The sequence below is a fragment of the Giraffa tippelskirchi genome, chromosome Y, assembly GCF_054371585.1.
Source record: "Giraffa tippelskirchi isolate mGirTip1 chromosome Y, T2T-mGirTip1v1.2.pri, whole genome shotgun sequence".
NCBI lineage: Eukaryota > Metazoa > Chordata > Mammalia > Artiodactyla > Giraffidae > Giraffa > Giraffa tippelskirchi.
The window spans coordinates 2,643,549-2,664,428 of NC_137290.1; the positions used below are offsets into that span (position 1 = coordinate 2,643,549).

A 20,880-nucleotide genomic window follows, 5' to 3' on the forward strand; every position below is an offset into this window, starting at 1 on the left:
ACAAGTGGATTAAGTTTAATCAGTGTGGATATACCAACTCTTAGAAGTTTGCAGGGAGATAAGGAGCAGGAAGCAAGAGTCAAAGAAAAAATGTCACTGGTGATTTACATAAGACACAAATTAACTAACACATCTGTTACTCACTTTACCCCATATGTGTGTGTGTCTGTGTGTGTTAGAGATAAAAATACTTAAAAGTTCTCTAAGCAACTGACAGGTTACATGTGCAATCCTATTTGTCGTAGTCACCATGCTGTTCATTACATCTTTAATTCACATGAGCTCTTCAGATAATACAATAAACAGAAAAACACATAGAAAAACAAAAAGAAATCAACAGTAGAACTTAATTAAAGCCTTATGTTTGTAAGCAAATATCTGCTTCTGTTGAGAACTCTGCAGCCAGCATTTACTCAAGGATTATTGCTTTTGGCTCCAAAATGCAGAAAAACTAATGTCTTGCTATTTCAGACACCCTTTGTGAAAATCAAAACATACATACAACGCTCTAATGATCCATAAATCGATTAAAATTCTATTTTCACAAGCTTGTGAAGTGTGAACACTTTGCTGTTGACACAAACTTGCTGAGGGTTAGTCATATGACCTTCATCCTCTGACTGTCTTTTATCATTGCCCAGAAGAAGGAATCTAGAGTGGGGAAATTCTAACCAAAACCCAACGAAACCTGCTCTTGGGGAAGGTGCAGGAATATACAAATAGATTTTGGATATAGTTACAAAGGAAATTCAGTAAAATAATTACCGTAGAGGGAAAACTGCTGGAGAAATTGGAAATTCATTTGACAAAAAAAAAAAAAAATAATAACTTCAACTCATTCATTGCTCCATGTTTTACAAGTAACACAGAGACTTGTAGACCTATATGCAAGACAGAAAGCAAGAAAGCCTCTAGAGGTAAAAAGCAGGTGGATACTCTGTGGCCAGAGACTAGGCGGTAACTGATTAGAATATACACCAAGCAGGATCTCACATTGGGAACAGAATATTAATAACCAAGCCTCAATCAAAATATTTACATCTTTGGGGGACAATCTTAAGGAAGCAGAAGAGAAGACAGTAATGGGGGAAACATATTGGCACATCTCTATCTTAAAAGGGACTCATACCCAGAATATCTTAAAAACCTACAAACTTCATAAAAAATGAAACCTTAATCCACGCAGGAATGAGCAAATGGCTTGCAGAGACACGTCACAAACACACTTCACAAAGGGGTGATATGGAAATCACCCCTCTTTACTCATTAAGGAAATGGAAATTACAACTGTAACTGCATTTGATCACACACTTATTATAATATCCAAACTGAACACAACTGACCACACTGAATGCTGGCCAGGATGGAGCAACAGCAATTCTCATCTCCTGTTGGCAGGAATCAAGAATCAGAAGGTGCTGAGATCCACCAGCTCCACTCCTAAATGACTATCCAGCCAAAGAGACAGCTTAGTTCCTTAGAAAAACTTGTTGATGAACATGGATCCATCAACACGGCAAAGGATAAAAATGGAACATATCCTGAAGATACTATGCAGGGCCAATGGGACTGGATCTACAAAAAATATAAGTATTTACTCAAACGAAGATGCTGAGGGACAAAAGCCATAAACACACAACAGATTTGTCAACTTTTGAAAAATTCTAAAGAATACCAATTAATCATCTATTGTGCCAGAAAACTGAGGAGTGGATCACAATAAACTGTGGAAAATTCTGAAAGAGGTGGGACTACCCAATCTCCTGACCTGTCTCTTGAGAAACCTGCATGCAGGTGAAGAAGCAACAGTTACAACTGGACATGGAACAACAGACTGGTTCCAAATAGGAAAAGGAGTATGTCAAGGCTGTATATTGTCACCCTGCTTATTTAACTTCTATGCAGAGTACATCATAAGAAACATTGGACTGGATGAAGCACAAGCTAGAATCAAGTTTGCTGGGAGAAATATCAATAACCTCAGATATGCAGATGACACCACCCTTATGACAGAAAGCGAAGAAGAACTAAAGAGCCTCTTGATGAAAGTGAAAAAGGAGAGTGAAAAAGTTGGCTTAAAACTCAACATTCAGAAAACGAAGATCATGGCATCTGGCCCTATCACTTCATGGCCAGTAGATGGAGAAACAGAGGAAACAGTGGTAGGCGTTATTTAGTATATGCTCCAAAATCACTGCAGATTGTGACTGCAGCCATGAAATAAAAAGACGCTTACTCCTTGGAAGAAAAGCTATGAGCAAGCAAGATAGCATGCTAAAAAGCAGACACATTACTGAGCCAGCAAAGATCCGTCTAGTCAAGGCTATGGTTTTTCCAGTAGTCATGTATGGATGTGAGAGTTGGGCTAAAAAGAAAGCTGAGTAGTCCATCCTAAAAGAAATCAGTCCTGAATATTCATTGGAAGAACTGACGTTGAAGCTAAAACTCCAATACTTTGGCCACCTGATGCGATGAGCTGACTCATTTGAAAAGATCCTGATGCTGGGAAAGACTGAAGGCAGGAGGAGAAGGGGACGACAGAGGATGAGATGGTTGGATGGCATCACCAACTCAATGGACATGAATTTGAGTAAACTCTGGGAGTTGGTGATGGACAGGGAGGCCTGGGGGGCGTGCTGCAGTCCATGGGGTCGCAAAGAGTCAGACACGACTGAGCAACTGAACTGAACTGATGATCATCATAGTGCTGGTGTCATCCTGGAAGCAAACTGCCCAAGTGAGTGTCATTTAGAGAGTGGCTGCCCATAGGTTCTTTAATCTAGTTTGCATAGCGCGTGGACTGGCAGGAAGGTGGTTCAAAGAACCTGGATCTCAGTGTCAGGGGCTGCATGTAAGGCAGAAATCTCATACGCTGCAGTGAGAGTAAGTTATACCCTAAAGGCAAAATTAAATTGGAGAGATGAGTTTGGGAGGGATCCTTGAGTGGGGTAGAAGATGAAAATTGGGTCCTGTTGAAAATTTTTCATTAAAATTAAATAAAATATATAAAGAAACCATGGTGATGATGCTTTAGTCACTGAGTCATGTAAAACACTTGTGACCCCAGGGACTGTAGCCCGCTAGGCTCCTTGCCCATGAGATTCTCCAGGCAAGAATACTGAAGTTGGCTGCTATACCCTTCTCCAGGGGATCTTCCCAACTCAAGGATGGAATCTGCACCCATCTCATGCCTTGGCAGGTGGATTCTTTACCAGTAGCACCACCTTGGGAGCCCAAAGAAGGTATAGGACATTTGTGCATGTGTATGTATATATATATATATGTATGTGTATACACACACACACACACACACACACACACACACACACACATCAGTTCAGTTCAGTCCTTCAGTCATGTCCGACTCTTTGCAACACCATGGACTTCAGCTAGCCAGGCTTCCCGGTCTTTCACCATCTCCCGGAGTTTGCTCAAACTCACATCCATCAAGTCAGTGATGCCATCCAACTATCTCATCCTCTGTTGTCTCCCTCTCCTCCTGCCTTCAATCTTTTCCAGAATCAGGGTCTTTTCCAATGAATCAGTTCTTCTCATCATGGTCAAATTACTAGAGTTTCACCTTCAGCATCTGTCCTTCCAATGTATATTCAGGACTAATTTCCATTAGGATTGACAGGTTGGATCTCCTTGCAGTCCAAGGAACTCTAAAGAGTCATCCGAGCACCACAGTTTAGAGGCATCAATTCTTCAGTGCTTAGCCTTCTCTATGGTCCAACTCTTCCATCCATACATGACTACCAGAAAAACCACAGCACTTAGTAGATGGACCTTTGCTGGCAAAGTAGTCTCACTGCCTTTTAATATGCTGTCTAGGTTGGTAATAGCTTTTTCTTCCAAGGTGCAAGCATCTTTAATTTCAGGGCTGCAGTCACCATCTGTAGTGATTTTGGAGCCTAAGAAAATAAAGTCTCTCACTGTTTCCATTGTTTCCCCATTTTTTGCCATGAAGTGATGGAACCAGATGCTGGGATCTTAGTTTTTTTAAAGCTGAGTTTTAAGACAGCTTTTCCAGTCTCCTCTTTCACTTTCATCAAGAGGCTCTTTGGTTTCTCTTCACTTTCTGCCATAAGGGTGGTGTCTTCTGCATATCTGAGGTTATCGAAATTTCTCCAGGAAATTCTGATACCACCTTGAGCTTCATCCAGCCCAGCATTTCAAATAAGGTATTCTGCATACACATTAAATAAACAGGGTAACAATATACAGCCTGGATGTACTCCTTTCCCAACTTGGAACCAGTCTGTTGTTCTATGTCCAGTTCTAACTGTTGCTTCTTGACCTGCATACAGATTTCTCAGGAAGCAAGTAAGGTGGCCTGGTATTCCCTTCTCTTGAAGAATTTTCCACATTTTGTTGTGATCCACATAGTCAAACTCTTCAGCGCAGTCAATAAAGCAGAAATAGATGAACTTTCCTGTAGCTCAAACGGTAAAGAACCTGCCTATGATACAGGAGACCAGGGTTTTATCCCAGGATTGGGAAGTTCCTCTGAAGAAGGGAATGGCAATCCACTCCAGGATCCTTGCCTGGAGAATTCCATGGACAGAGAAGCCTGGCAGGCTACAATCTGTGGGGTCGCAAAGAGTCGGACATGACTGAGGAACCAACACACACACACAGATGCTTTTCTAGATCTCTCTTGCTTTTTTAATGATCCAATGGATGTTGGCAATTGATTTCTTGTTGCTCTGCCTTTTCTAAATTCAGCATGAACATCTGTATATGTATACACACACACACCTATGTGTGTATATCCATACACAAATCAGTGGAATACTTGGCAACCATGAATATGTGAAGTTTAGAGCATCGTGGATGGACTTTGAGGGTATTATGCTAAGTGAAATAAGTCAGATGGAGAAAGACAAATATTGTATGATATCATGGCAAATGACTGTGATAGTTCTTGACTCTATGAATGATAGCAAGTTTTTTAACCTACGGACAAATAAGAGGAAGAAAAAATAACAGAGCAGATAGGCAAAGGGTTCTATTCCACTTATATGTGCAAAATAAAAAATAAAACATACTCTAAAATATAACAAAAAAGATAACAGAGAAGAAAATAGTGGTGACCAGTGGGGTGAAGAAAAGTGGTAGGTTGAGAGAAGAAGAGTGGAATAAGAGGTACAAACAATTATGTTAAAATAAATAATGTATCAATATATATTGTACAACATAAAGCAATAAAAAAGCCCACATATTTATAACTTCAAAAGGAGCAATACAATTATGAGTGCCTATATGGTATACCTGTAACAAAAAATACTGTACATCAACTATATTTCAATTTCAATATAAAAAAAATACAGACCACACTGAGGAATGCCCTGATAACTGATTCCTGGTAGAGACAACACATATCTATCTTCTTAAACCGGACAGTGCCATCTGTACTTTTAGAAAATAAGCCTAAACAGACCTCTTCAATGTGAAAGAAATAACACAGAGGTTGAGGATATGTGGACTGTTTGAGGATGGACGAGAATATAAATATCACTGTCCTGGAAATATCTCAAGTGTTCTATGAGTTATTTACTCTGAAGATTTAATGTCCAGATCCACTGCAGCTTCTCTAAAAATAAATAACTTTATAAGAACCACAGAATGCTAAAAAAGCTCAGCTGCCATCCAGGATATCGGAAGATGACGTCTATGTAACCACAACGTGTGATTAACTACTGTTTGATCATTATGTATTCTGCCAAGAGACGTATCCTATTAAAAGTGCAACCAATTCACAACCTCCCCAACAACTGGGATGCGCTCAGCTTCCCTAGAAGAAAGACCACACGAGTCACAGGATGAAGACTGTGTTCTTGACTCTCCTCTTTGGTCTGGTTTGGGGTGCCCAGGAAACTCCAGCTGAGATAGACCCCTCAAAGGTACCCAGGAGGAGGTTATCTTCTAGAAGGTTGTGCTTGTTTGAGTTGGTGTGTGTGTGTGTGGTTGTTTTGTGTACATGTAAGAGATAAGCTCATTTATATGCATGATCACATTGTATACATACCAGGTCCACGTAACTACCTGAGCAAAATACAACCCTTTGTCTATCCATTCTTTTATTTTTTTCTTCATCTTATTTGTCTATATGTTAAAAAAAAAAAAAAATTAGCATGCTATCATTCAGAGAGTCATGACCTGTCATGACCTGTTTTATTTCAGAAAAACCCCTGAATTCTACGCTCTCTGCTCCAATAGGAGTCATGAATTCAAGTCATGATACTCAACAAGGTAGAGGGTAGAACTCTGCTTAATAAGGTGGAATTTACTTCTCTTCTGTGCAAAATGCAGAAGCAAAGGTGGTGCTGTGTACTGGTGAGTAACCAAAAAAGATACTGACTGATGCTTATGGAGACCTCCCTTCTTAGATTCCAGGAGAGTGGCGTACCGTTTATGCAGCCGCAGATAACAAGGAGAAGATTGTGGACGGGGGACCACTGAGGGGTTACTATCGTCGGACTGAATGTATCGATGACTGCGAAACCCTCGACGTTACATTCTATATCAAGTAAGCACAATCTTCCTCAACGGAAAGCAAGGAGACTGTTGACTTCAGACATGGGGTCCAGGCTCCAATGTGCGGTGAAAGGTGTGGGTCATGGCTGTGAAGTTGAGGGTGCAAACTCTATTCAGAGAAGGGTGTCCTCAAGTGCTGGGAAATGGATGGTGAGGAAGGAATGTCTTGTCTATTGGTTTTTCAGGGTTGGTGGCACATGCCTGTTGCTCACATAAGTGGCAAAGAGAAAAGAAGGTATGTTTACGTCTTAGAATGAGTATTCCAGCTTTTCCAATGTGCTGTCTTCCCAAAACCATGGAACGTGTTCAGTTGGATAGCCTCAGTTCCAAGCAAAGACCGCTAGATATCTGGATGGCTGGACTGTTTCCTCATTACCAATGCAATCGTGGAAAAGCGATTTAATTTTTCAGGAATAAATTCTGTCTCACAACACCAAGATGAGGTCCAAGGGTGGAATATGGCCATTGATGGTCTCAGAAAAAGCACCAGAACGGTGATTATACATGTACACTAGGCATGGTGAAGTGTGTAAACGTACTTAAGATTATAAACACTATTTCAAAACTTTTTATATCTTTTATTTCACCTACATGATCAAATTTGCTTAAAATGAAGAAATTCTTTAAATGTTAAAAGTTCTTTATTAGTAAGTGTAGTAAGGAGAACATGATTAATTTCAAGCCCCAAAATTAGAACAGCTAAAATAAGAGCTCTGCAATGCAGGAGACCCAGGTTCAACCCCTGGGTTGGAAAGTAACCTCGAGAAAGAAATGACTACCCACTCGAGTATTCTTGCCTGGAGACTCCCATGGACACAGGAGTCTGATGGGTGACAGGCAAGGTTTGCAAACTGTCAGACACGACTGAGTGATTTTCACTTCACTTCCCAATAAGAGCAAATATTTCAAATTAATTTTTACATACACTGAAAGTGACTTTAGCATAGACTTCGATCCCCACACCTTGAAATAACAAGAAATATTTCTCAAATATAATATCAATACGAAGTTGAAAGGGGCACTAACATAGATTTCTATCTCTGCAGTTGAAAATAACAGGAAATGATACTCAAATAGTAATATCAACACTGTAACATTACATTAAGTGATCAAATATCCATGGATTTCATTTTCATGGAAAAAATATACAACAGAGCACTCTAATCTTGGCCTGATGCAACTGTTTTAATTTCAACTGCCACAGAATCTAATCTGCAATCATTAAAGGGTATATATGCCCAACATTAGGCAGTAGACTAACTTGTACCTCTTTTGTTACCTCTTTTGCTAAGAAATAACTCTGGATTATGTAGTAAATTTTATTTTACCAAGATTCATTTAATTCTTTTGAAGTCCTTTCTAACCATGACTGTGCTCGCAAATTGGGTGACAAAATTCCTGGAAATGTAACAATCAGCTCTTGTGAGCGGGTATGAGTTGGTTGAGGTTCAACAAATACTCTAGCTGCAACGAGCAACTTTGCCGTCGTTCACAGACTGCCCAGTATAGAAGGCTGGAAGTCTTAATGATCTTCAGGAGAGGGGTGTGTACAGAAAGCTTTCCTACTTCTCTAGCTGTCTAAAAGGTTCTAACAACACACCACTAGAAATGTCATCGAGACAGAGTTTACCATCACAGGGAAAACAGACGATAGAGAGCGTGTGAAGAATAAGACACGTTCAACTGAAGAGGAAAGAGGTTAATCATACTGAAGTTTGAATTATTTTTTTCCGTCACAGTCTAGGGTACAAATACTTTTGAAGTGATTCATGTATCGGACAACACGCTGGTAACTTATATTGAAAATTATGATGGAGAGAAGTTCACAAAAATGACTGAAGGTCTTGGTAAGTACTGTAGCTTCTGTAGATGAGCTCGTATGATCAGTATTTTTATACGAAGGAGACAGGTACACACACCTTATAATAGGGCTTCACTGGTGGCTCAGATGGGAAAGAACCCACATCCAATGTGGAGGCCTGGTTTGATCCCTGGGTAGGGAAGATCCCATGGAGGAGGGCATAACAACCCACTCTAGAATTCTTCCCTGGAAAATCCCCATGGACACAGGAGCCTGGCGGGCTACAGTCCATGTGGTAGCAAAGAGCTCAAAGGATATGACCCAAAACAATATCTATTGTCCTTGGGGAGGAACTACGGGTCCTTGTCTTTGCTTCATGACTACAATATTATTATTTGGTCTCTTGTGACTGTTTTCCTTTGCTTTTCCTCATTCTCATTTCTCTGATTAAACTTATTCTTTGACTTAAACATTTCACAGACAGAAGGCAGGCCAAAAACATGGTGGGTGGGGCAAGGAACACAGGCTCCTGTTCCGTCTCACTAGGATTAGTGTGGTTTTGAAACCTCCCCATCATTCTCGCACCCATTCATTGCATAAGGGTTCATGAAAACCCCAGGGCTGGACTTCTAGAATGTAGACAGAGTGGACAGGAAGAGATAAGAGTTGGGAGGAATTCTGAGTCTCAGACCCGCCTTGACCTTCTTTGATGTACCATGAAAGACTGCATCTCCTAGGGGGATGTTTAAGGTCTCCGCTGAATGATTAGTAGTTCACTCAGGAGTTCTCTGAACTGGAATCTGCTAAGATGTTAACTACGGGGACTCCACCCCCACAGACCCTGTGTGCACACTCAGGCACGTCTGTAGCAAACTTCCTGGGGGCCAGGGTTTAGCTGATGGTGGAGGGCAGTGGTGTTAGTGAGGCTTACTGATCACTACAGGTAGGAGCCACATGACACTCTACAACCCATAAAGGATTCTAATGCACACTTCTCCTGCCCTGTCTGCTATGAAATCCAGCCAAAGGAACCAGTTTGACTCCAGAAGAACTTCAGAAGTATCAGGAACTGAACAGCAAAAGGGGGATCCCAAATGAAAATATAGATAATGTCATCAAAACAGGTAAAGCACCAGACGATGACAGGTATCCAAAATGAAAACACATCACTAGACTATTCAATTCAAATTACCTATTGGCAGAGATATCTTTAATAAAAGCTGTTTGGAAATAATCCTTTGAAATAGAGGCATGTCAATGGTCATTTTCCCCCTTATTCACTCTCTTTCACAGACAACTGTCCTCCATAAGAACAGTGAACAGCGGTCAGGTGAGTATAAATATGACACATACAACACATTTTTTTCTCAGTAGGTTAACACTTTTGGGGAGGGGGGCTTACTGCTTTAAGAATGGGATGCATACACAATGGAATATTACTCAGCCATGAAAAAGAAAGAAATAATGCCAGATGCAGCAACATGGATGAAGCTAGAGATGATCTTACTAAGTAAAGTAACTCAGCAAGAGAAAGGCAAATATCGTATGCTATCACTTCCATGTGGAATCTAAAATATGGTTCAAATAAAGCAATAAAACACAGAGACGACTAAAACACAGACAAAATTAATGGTTATCAAAGGGGAAACCAGCAAGGGGTAAATACGAGTTTGAGACGAGCAGATGCACTAAAATATATAAAATAAACAACAAAGACAAACTGGGGAGAGCAGAGAACTATACTCAATATCTTCTAATAACTTTAAAAAGAAGAATGACAAAAGGTATACACATACCTAAATATATATATGTAACTGAGGGCTTTCCAGGTGACTCAAGAGTTCCAGAATCTGTGTGCCAATGCAGGAGACACAGGAGACGTGGGTTTATCCCCGGGTCAGGAAGATCCTTCGAATAAGAAATGGTACCCCCACCAGGATGCTTGCCTGGATAATCCAATGAACAGAGGAATCTGGGACTCTATACTCTATACGGTCACAGAAGAGTGGGACGCAACATAGCGATAAAACAACAACAAATGTATAAATGAGTCACTTTGCTCTAGACCTGAAACTAACACAACACTGAACATCAACTACATGTCAATAAAAATTAATTTAAAAATAAATGGGATGACAAAATACTTCACCTTGTCAGTGTGAAAATCTTGGGCTTCCTTAGTCTTTGGATTAGAATATCTAAACCCTGACATTGGTCTAGAATCCATAGTGAGACGCTTTAAGGACAATGGAGGTGGTGTGAAGCCTTGAGCTGTAAGACAGGATGATCGCTTGGGAATCCCACTGTGAATGAATGACCTTGCAGCCACCGCACGTGCATGAGGATAAATCAGACTACAGAAGATGTAAGTGGCACATGTCACATAGCATATAATCTCCTACATCTCAGAGCTGTGAATACATAGCTTAGTAACTCTCAATATCAGACCTGATACTGGACTGCTCACAGCTAGTTTCACTAGGTGGCAATTCCATGGAACCCCCAGGGGTACACACAGAGAGGAACTTCTGTGAAACGTGTCTTGTAGGAAAATTTCCCCACTGCTTCCATCAGCAACTGCTTCTATGTTCTGTCATGCTACAGCCAATATCATATTAATCCTAATCAGCTCAACAATGTATTACTTTTTTTCATGTTAAAAGAAAAAAATGAAGTGAGAATACGAGCAGCATCAAAGTACTAATGTGTCCTAATCACACATATGAAGACAGAAGACCTTTTCCTTGAAATCATCATTTCTTCTCTCCCGGGAAATCATGACCCTGAATCTACGGCTTTCCAACTATGAATGTCCTCTGCTCTTGCTTATGTTACTAGATTCCTAAACTGATAAATAAATTGATTAAAGCACATATGTGTAGTGAACAAAGGTTCTGTGTTTGCTAACACTCAAAACATGTAAATTCAACCACGCATAAAATCGAGTGTACAACGAAGGAGGAAATAACTGTTTACGATGCATGGTGTGAATCCTGCAGGTGTTTCTGCTAGATGAGAGAATACACCACAGAAAGTAGTTTTATATGGCGAAATGAGGTTTCGATCAGATGTCACAAGAGAAATGGGACTGGTTGGTCAGACACGTTCATCTGAGCTGTCCTAAGTGGAACCTGAAAACAACTCAATGATGGTGTCAAGCAGTGTTCATCTGCTGTGGGGTTGCAGGAGGTGGCGAGGATGTTGCAGAATGCAGTCTCACATGGCTTCTCCCCTGAAGAAGGAAATGGAAACTCCCTCCAGTATTCTTTCCTGGAGAATCCCATGGACAGAGGAGCCTGGTAGGCTACAGTCCATGGGGTCACAAAGGTCAGGCACGATTTATCAACTGATCACACACACACATACAAGAAAAGTGAACAGTGTTTAGTAAAGCCAGAGCCCTGATGGTGTTTACAAAGCATGGGGTCTGTGGGGTTCGACCAGGGGGTGCTACTCTGCAGCTCAAACCCCAGGAGCAGAGGCCTTGCTGCTGATGCAGGTGCTGAGTTACCTAAGGCTCTGCTTAGAAGTTCCTCATCAGACATTTTTCAAAGTAATAGTCATTGACTCGTGCCTACTAATGGGCAAAACGAGCATCATGGGTACCCCAGAGGTCACGACACTGGACTAGACAAAAGACCAGGAAAGATGTGTAAGGGGGATGGGAAAGATGAGGCCGTGCTAGACCACTCTGGAGACCTCTGGTAGGCTCGTAAGGATGTGGAAGGCTGGGTGCACCTGAACGGCTGTGGAGTGAGAAGAAAGACTGAATAGGGCACTGGGCACGGACCCTGCCAAGGCTCACTGCAAGCTGCGTGCAGTTTGAATGCACGTTCCCACCGCACACTGGTCTCCAAGGTCAACATATAGGTGTCCGTTAACTCGAGTTGTTGACAGAAAACAGAACAATAGCGGTTGACGAATAGGCTATACTCCCTTCATGGATCACACCTTGTGTGCTGAAGGGGCTGGCATAGCTCAGGGAAGCTATGAGCCATTTCGTGTAGGCCCACCCAAGACAGACGCGTCACAGTGAAGAGTTCTGACTGAACGTGGTCCACTGGAGGAGGGAGTGGCAGACCGCTCCAGTATTCTTGCTGGGAGAACCCCACAAACTGTGTAAAATGGCAAACAGATACGATACTGAACACGACCCCCCACCAGGTTGGAAGGTGTCCAGTATTGCTTCTGGGGAAGAGTGGAGGATGACCACTAATAGCCCCGGAACGAATGAAGCTATGCTCACTTAGGTCTCACCCAAGGAAGCCACTAAAACAAGAATTAAAACTAAGAAACAGAAAAAAAAAAATCACTGAGCAGAGGGACTTCCCCAGGGTCCGGTGGTTCAGAATCCACCTGCCAATGCAAGGGACACAGATTGAATCCTTGATCCTGGAGGATCCCACCTGCTGTACCACAACCAAGTCCATGCACTTCATCTACTCTGCTTGTGCTCCAGAGCCCGAACAAGAGAACCGTCACAAGGACAAGCCCTCCGTCCAGCACTAGCGAAAGGCACAACACCGCAACCAAGACCCAGCGTGTGTTGTAAAATTAAAAAAAAAAAAAAAAAAAAACAGCACAAGTTATAAGAAGTGTGACCACGGAGATACACCACTAAAAGACTTTTAAAAATTCTCAGAGAAACTGTTGCCATCTGAATAATGAAAAGAACATTAGGAACCAGGCAGGAAATATGAACCATTAAAAAATTTTTATCTGGGAAATTATTTTCAGGGATCTTTATCCAACTGACAATATATCAAACCCTGGGGAAGAGGGGTCCTCTATCACAAGTGGATTAAGTTTAATCAGCGTGGATATACACCAACGCTTAGAAGATTGCAGGGAGATAAAGAGCAGGAAGGCAGAGTCGAAGAAAAACCGTCACTGGTGATTTACATAAGACACAAGTTAACTAACACATCTGTTACTCATTTTACCCTGTGTGTGTGTGTCTGTGTGTGTATGAGATAAAAACACCTAAAAGTTCTGCTCTAAATCACTGACAGATATATGTGCAATCCTATTTGTCATAGTCACCATGCTGTTCATTACATATTTCTTTAAATCACAGGAGCTCCTAAGGTAATTATCACTAAACAGGAAAAAGCATATCAAAAAAAAAAAAAAAAAAAAAACAACAGTAGAACTTAAGTCAATTAAATCCTTACGGTTTTTTGAAACCGAGTATCGGCTTATGTTGAGAACTCTGCAGCCAGCATTTACTCAAGGATTATTTCCTTTGGCTCCAAAATGTAGCAAAACTAATGTCTTGCTATTTCAGACACGGTTTGTGAAAATCAACAGAAATATGCACTGCTCTAATGATCCAGAAAGAGAAGGAAAAGACAACCCACTCCAGTATTCCTGCCTAGAGAATTCTGTGGACAGAGGAGCTTGGTGGGCTGCTGTCCATGGGGTCGCACAGAGTCAGACACGACTGAAGTGACTTAGCAGCAGCAGCAGCAATGATCCATAAACGGATGAAAATTCTATTTTCACAAGCTTGTGAACCGTGAACACTTGGTTTTTGACACAAACTGGTTGAAGGCTAGTCATACGGTCTTCATGTTCCAACTGTGTCTAACACTGCCCCCAAAAAGGACCAAGAATGGGGAAACACAAACCAAAACACAACCAAATCTGCTCATGGGGAAGGGACAGGACTATACAGGCATAGATTTTGGATACAGTTACAAAGGAAATTCAGAAGAGCATAATTATCTTATAAGGAGGACTGCTGGAGAAATTGGGAATTCATATGCCAAAAAAAATATAAAGAGCTTCAACCCTTTCATCGCTCCACGCTTTACAACTCACACAGAGAGACTCATAGACGTGTACTTAAGACCCAAAGCAAGAAAGACTCTAGAGGAAAAACACAGGCGGAAACTCTGTGACCACAGACTAGGCGGTTACTGATTAGAATCTAAACCAAGCAGGATCCCACACTGGGAACAGAATGTTAGTAACCAAGCCTCAATCAAAATATTTGCATCTTTGAGGGACAACTTTAAGGAAACACAAGTGAAGCCAGTGGCAGGGGAAAAATATTCGCACATCGCCATCTGAAAAGAGACTCATATCCAGAAAAGGTAAAAGCCTAAAAAAACAAATAATTCACACAGTCGTGAACAAGCGACTTGCAGAGACACCTAGCAAAGGAAACAGACAAATGGCAAATCCACCACTTTATTCATTGAGGAAATGGAAACTACTTCTGAAATTGGATACACTCACACACTTAATACAATCTCTGAAATGAAAACAACTGACCATACTGAGTCCTGGCAAGGATGGAGTAATGGAAAGTCTCGTCACCTGTTGGCAGGAATCGAAAATCAAGAGGCACCGAGATCCAGAAGTTGAGCCCCTAAGTCTCTACCCAAGAGAGAAGATGGCTCTCTTCCTTACAAAATCTTGTCTATGAACATGTATCCATCAACACTGGAATGGATAAAAGTGGAACATATCCTGATGATACTATGCAGGGTCAATGGGAAAGGAGTCTACAAAAATATATGGATGTTTATTCAAACGAATATGCTGAGGGAAAGAAGTCAGTAATGCACACACAAGCAGTGGAATAAGAGGTACAAAGTACTATGCATAAAATAAATAACATACAAAAATTATTTGAAAAATAAAGATTGTACAACATAGGGAATAAAAAAGCCAATATTTTTATAACTCCAAAAGGAGAAATAAAATTATGAATACCTATACAGTACACCTGTAACAAAAAATATTGTACATCAACTATACTTCAATTTCAATATTAAAAAAAATATATAGACCCCTCTGAGGAACGCCCTGATAACTGATTCCTGGTAGAGATACCACATATTTATCTTCTCAAACCAAAGGTGCCATCATTAGTTTTAGAAAATAAGCTTCAACAGACCTCTTCAATGTGAAAGGAATAACCCAGGAGTTGTATAAGAAGCACAGAATACCAAAATGCTCAGCTGCCAACCAGGATATCAGAAGATTATGCTTACCTCACCATGGTCTTGTGATTAACCACTGTTTGATCAACATGTATTCCGCCAAGAGACAGAGCCCATAAAAAGTGGAACCATTTCACATCCTCTCCAACAACTGGGGCACCCTCAGCTTCTCTAGAAGAAGGACCACGTGAGTTACAAGATGAAGGTTGTGTTCCTGACGCTCCTCTTTGCTCTGGTTTGTGCGGCCCAGGAAACTCCAGCTGAGACAGACCCCTCAAAGGTACCCAGAATGAGCTGATCTGCTAGAAGTTCTTGCTTGTTTGATTGTGTGTGTGTGCATGTGTGTGCACGTGCGCATGTGTGTGCACGTGTGCGTGTGAGGTTGTGTGTGCATGTGACAGAGATATTTTGGTGTATACGGATGACCAGGATGTGCACCTTCTGTGGTCCACGTATCTACATGAACATAACATTACCCTCTGTCTGTTCTTGGTATTTTTCACTTATCTTATTCATCTGTAGGTAAAACAAACAAACAAAAAAAGCCTAACATGCTAACACTCAGAAAGTTACAAACTGTCCTGGTCTTGACTGGCATTGTTTAAGCTGTTTCAAAAAACTGTGAATTGTCTGCAAAAATTTCTGAATTCTATGCTTTGTGCTCCAATAGGAAAGATGATTTCATCTCACATTATTCAGCAAGGTAGGGGGTAGAACTCCTCTTTGCTTAGTAAGATTAAATTCACTTCTCCTCTGTGGTAAGTGCAGAAGCATGGATAGTGCCGGGTATCGGTGAGTAACCAGAAAAGAGCCTGACTGACGTTTATGAAGACCTTCCTTCTTAGGTTACAGGAGAGCGGCGCACTATTTACGTAGCCGCGGATAACAAGGAGAAGATTGTGGAAGGGGGCCCACTGAGGTGTTATAATCGCCAGATTGAATGTATTGATGACTGCCAATACCTCTCCCTTACATTTTATGTCAAGTAAGCACAATCCTCCTCAGCTGAGAACAAGGAGTCTGCGGACCTCTGACATGGGGTACGGTGTCCAATGTACAGGGAGAGGTGTGCGTCATGGCTGTGAAGTTGGGTGTGCGAACTCTATTCCCGGAAGGGTGTCCTCAAGCCCCGGGAAGTGAATGGTGAGGAAGGAATGTCTTGTCTGTTTGCTTTTCAGGATTGATGGGAGATGCCAGTTTTTCTCAGAAGTGCTACAGAGACAAGAGGGAGGTGTTTACGTCATAGAGTGTGAGTATTCCAGCTTCTCTGATGGGTGGTCTTCCCCAAACCATGGAATGTGTTTGGATGGATAGTCTCCATTTCATCCAAAACAACTAGATATCTCAATGGGTGGACTATTTCCTCTACTCATTACCAATGCAACTTGGAAAAGCCATTTAATTTTTCAGCAATCAATTCTGTCCCACAACACCAGGATGAGGTCCAAGGTTGGAATGTGGCCATTCATGGTCTCTGAGAAAAAGCCCCAGAACACTGACTCCTCATGTTCCTCGCGCATGGAGAAGTGCAATTACCCACTTAGGCTAATATCGACTCTTTCACAATTTTGGCTTTTACTTGACCTACATGATGAAATTTGTTCTGACTAAATAAATTATTTAAATATTAAAAGTTGCTCGTTAGCAAGTTTAGTAAGTAGAACATGATTAACTTAAAGTCCAAAAATGGAAACAGTTAAAATAACAGCCAAAATTTCAAACTAATTTTTACATAATTTGAAATGGACTTTAGCATAGATTTCTATCTCCATAGCTTAAAATAAGGAGAAACAATTCTCAAATATGAATATCAATACATAATTTGAAAGGGGCATTAATATAGATTTCTATCTCTGAAGTTGAAAATGACAGGAAATAATTCTCCAATATTAATGTCAGTACTGCAATATTCTATTCAGTGATCAAATGTCTGTATGTTTCATTTTTATGGGAAAAAATGTACAGCAGAGCACTCTAATCTTGGTCTGATGCATTTATTTTAATTTCAACTGCGGACACAGAGCCACAGGATCTAATCTGCAACCATTTCAGATTATATATGTCCAACATTTCGCAATAGACTAATTTGTACCTCTTTTATTACCTCTTGTACTAGGAAATAACTCAGGATGATGTACTGACATTCATTTTAATATCATGCATTTAAATTGTTGAATTCCTTTCTAACCATGATTGTACTTGCAAACTGGGTTACAAAATTCGTGAAAATTTAATAGTCAGCTCTTGTGAGCTCATATGAGATGGCTGAGGTTCCACACCTACTACAGTTGCAATAAACAACTTTCTATCATTCACAGACTGCTCAGTCTAGAAGACTGGAAGTCTTCATTCTCTTCAGGAGAAGGGGGTGTGGAGAAAGCTTTCCTAGTTCACCAGCTGTCTTAACTGGTTCTAACAACGCATCACTAGAAATCTCAGCGAGATACAGTTCACCATCCAAGGGAAGATTGGCAATAGCATGTGAAGTAAGACACGCTCAAATGAAAAGAAGTTAATCACATTGAGGTTTGATTTTTTTTTTTCTCTGTCACAGTTGCGGGTACCAATTATTTGCACATCATTCATGTATCAGACAACATGCTGGTATTTTATTTTGAAAACGATGACGAAAGAAGATCACAAAAATAACTGAAGGTTCTGGTACGTACTATCGCTTACCCAGTACAAAGTAGCTGTGTTCGTATGATCAGTATTTTTACAGAAAGGAGAGAGGTACACACATAACTTGTATTAGGGCTTGGCTGGCGGCTCAGATGGGCAAGAGCTCACACGCAGTGGGGCAGACCTGGGTTTGATCCCTGGGTCGGGAAGATCCCCTGGAGGAGGGAATAGCAATGCATTCCAGTGTTCTTGGCTGGAGAATCCCACGGACGAGGAGCCCGGTGGGCTCTACTCCATGGCGTCACCAAGAGCCGGACACGACCGAGAAACTAAGCACAGCGCCTTATCTGAAGCACGCTGGAACAGATGTGTGTTCACATGGAGAATTCAGGCTTCATGCGACGTGAGTCAGGGATATAGAAAGTCGGCTAGAAAAATGAAGAAACGTACCCACTGGGGATTCTATCAGATGGCTTTTTAAAAAATGAGATACCCTTATCCCAGAAATCCAAGGAAATATTTCAGGATGCTTCATGAGTTCCTTGCCAAGTATCACACAAACAAAGTTGCTGGGTCCTGACACCAAAGTGAACCAAGGTTTAGATCTGAGTTTAGAAAACTCACAGGTCCCGGCCATGACTGCATTCATCTCCACGACAAATGCTTTCTCCTTTGTTACAATCATAAAAGTACTGCCTGAACCTGAACCCAATGCTCTGCAAATATCACTGGATCACACTGAAGACTGCAGAGGCGGTGTGGTCTGGAATGTCAGTCATTCTGCCATCCGGCCAATCCCCTGGGTTCACTGCCACATCGCTTTATCCCCTCTGATGTTACATCCTCATTGGGGATGGGTGGGGGTTGTGTCTGTTCTTTGAGGATGACAGACCATGAGTTCTTTCCTCAGTAGCATGTGTGATGTGGTTACCAAATGTGGGACCCTGCTGCCTGCCCTTCAAAAGGCAATTAACAGGCCAGCTTCTTAGAAAGAAAAGTCTGCTTTCGTTCAGATGCTTGCAACTGGGGGGAGGGTGGGCTTCTGTCCGAAGGCTGACTGCCCCGCCCCACAACTGGCAAACAGTGGGACAAGAGATTTATAGACAGAGGGAGGGGGCTCCCTGCAAAAACAGCAGTCAGCTCCAACAGTCATTTTGAAATCGGTCATCAGTGGTATGAGCAGCAGCATCATGATTGCTTTAGGTACAGTTAATTGACAGTTGAGAGTCCCATCTCCTTGAAATCAATTCTCAGGATCGTGGCAGCTTCTGTCACGGCTACAGTCTGGTCATCCTGTCGTTAACTTGTCCAGCGGGTGGGGGTTTCAGTATCTGTGAGACAGCTCACATGATATGACCCAGAACAGTATCTACTGCCCTCGGGAGGGAAATGCAGGTGCTTGTCTCTGCTTCATAACGACATTATTATTTCATCTCCTTTGACAGTTTTCCTTTGCTATATGACATTCGCAATTCTCTGATGAAACTTACACATTGACTACAATCTTTCACAGACAAAAGGCAGGCAGAAAATATCAGGGGTGGGGCAAAGAACACATGGTCCTGCACCATCTCAATGGGGTCAGTGTGCTTCTGAAAATTCCAAATCATTCCCCTGCCCCATTCATTTCATGAGCGTTCATGCAAACCACAGGGGTGGAATTCTAGACAGAAAGCGTTAGAGTTGGGGAAAATCCTGAGTCTCAGACTTGCCACGACCTTCTCCGATGTACCATGAAAAATTGCATCTCACTGGGGCATGCTTAAGCTCACAGCTGAATGATCTGTACCTCACTCAGTAGTTGTGAGAGCTGGAATGTGGTAACATGTTAACTATGCGGACTCTACCCCCATGGACACAGGTGAAGACCTGTGTGCACACTCAGGCACGTCTGTAGGAAAGTACCTGGAGAGCAGGGTTTAGATGATGGGGGAGGGCAGTGGTGTTGGTGAGACTTACCCATCTCCACAGGTAGGAGCCAGGTGACACTCTATAACCTATGAAAGATTCTAATGCACACCTCTTCTGCCCCGTTTGCTATGAAATCCAGCCAAAGGAACCAGTTTCACGCAAGAAGAACTTCAGAAGTATCAGGAGCTGACCAGTGAAAGGGGGATTCCGAATGAAAATATAGATAATGTCATCGAAACAGGTAAAGCCCCAGATGACAACAAGTATCCAAAATGAAAACACACCACCAGGACATTCAATTCAAAATTCCCATTGGCACAGATATCTTTTTAAAAAGCTGTTATGAAATAATCCTTGGAAACAAACGCATGTCAATGGCCATTATTCCCCTTCTTCTTTCTCTTTCACAGACGATTGTCCTCCATAAGAACAGAGAACATCAGTTGGGTGAGTAGAAACATAACACGTACAACACTGAGCTTTTTTTCAGTAGGTTAACACTTTGGGGGAAGGGGTTTCACTGTTTTAAGAATGGGATACATACACAATGGAATATTACTCAGCCATGAAAAAGAATGGAATAATGCCATTGGTAGCCACATATATGGAGCTAGAGATGATCTTACTCAGTAAAGTAAGTCACAGAGGAAAGCCAAATATCATGGTATCACTTCCATGTGGAGTCTAAAATATCATGCAAATGAACCATTCATAAAACAGAAACAGACTCTCAACCACAGACAAAATTAATAGTTACCAAAGGGGAAGCAGGCAAGGGGTAAATTAGGAGTTTCAGATGAGCAGATACACAGTAAAATATATTAAATAAACAACAAAGACATAGTGGCTAGCACAGAGAACTATGCTCAATGTCTTGTAATAATTTATAAAGAAGAATCTAAAAGGTGTGCATTTACCTACATATATGTATAACTGAGGCTTTGGAGGTGACTCAGTGGTCGAGAATCTGTCTGCCAGTGCAGGAGACACAGGAGACGTGGGTTCTATCCCTGAACCCTTAGAGTAGAAAATGGTAACCCACTCCAGTATTCT

At 41.5% G+C, this 20,880-nt stretch overlaps 1 protein-coding gene, 1 long non-coding RNA gene and 1 pseudogene across 3 annotated transcripts in view; 2 read left to right on the forward strand and 1 right to left on the reverse strand.

Moving 5' to 3' along the window:
* The window catches only part of LOC145537823 (uncharacterized), an 80,822-nt gene extending 65,354 nt beyond the window's left edge, over positions 1-15,468 (reverse strand). The window contains exon 1 of the long non-coding RNA XR_014076442.1: positions 15,346-15,468. This is a non-coding gene — a long non-coding RNA (uncharacterized LOC145537823). The remainder of the gene's footprint in view (positions 1-15,345) is intronic.
* Positions 5,826-12,850, forward strand: LOC145537657 (allergen Bos d 2-like). Its single transcript, XM_081568512.1, is given in 7 exon segments — positions 5,826-5,906; positions 6,393-6,532; positions 6,726-6,779; positions 8,239-8,387; positions 9,364-9,487; positions 9,635-9,671; positions 12,719-12,850. Coding segments are annotated over 7 exon segments (717 nt in total).
* Positions 15,469-15,483: 15 nt separating the features above from the next.
* On the forward strand, positions 15,484-20,274 carry LOC145537821 (allergen Bos d 2-like; annotated as a pseudogene). The gene is made up of 6 exons (XR_014076440.1): positions 15,484-15,574; positions 16,140-16,279; positions 16,473-16,543; positions 17,849-17,955; positions 19,967-20,068; positions 20,238-20,274. The product of XR_014076440.1 is annotated as an allergen Bos d 2-like (transcript).
* Positions 20,275-20,880: the final 606 nt, after the last annotated feature.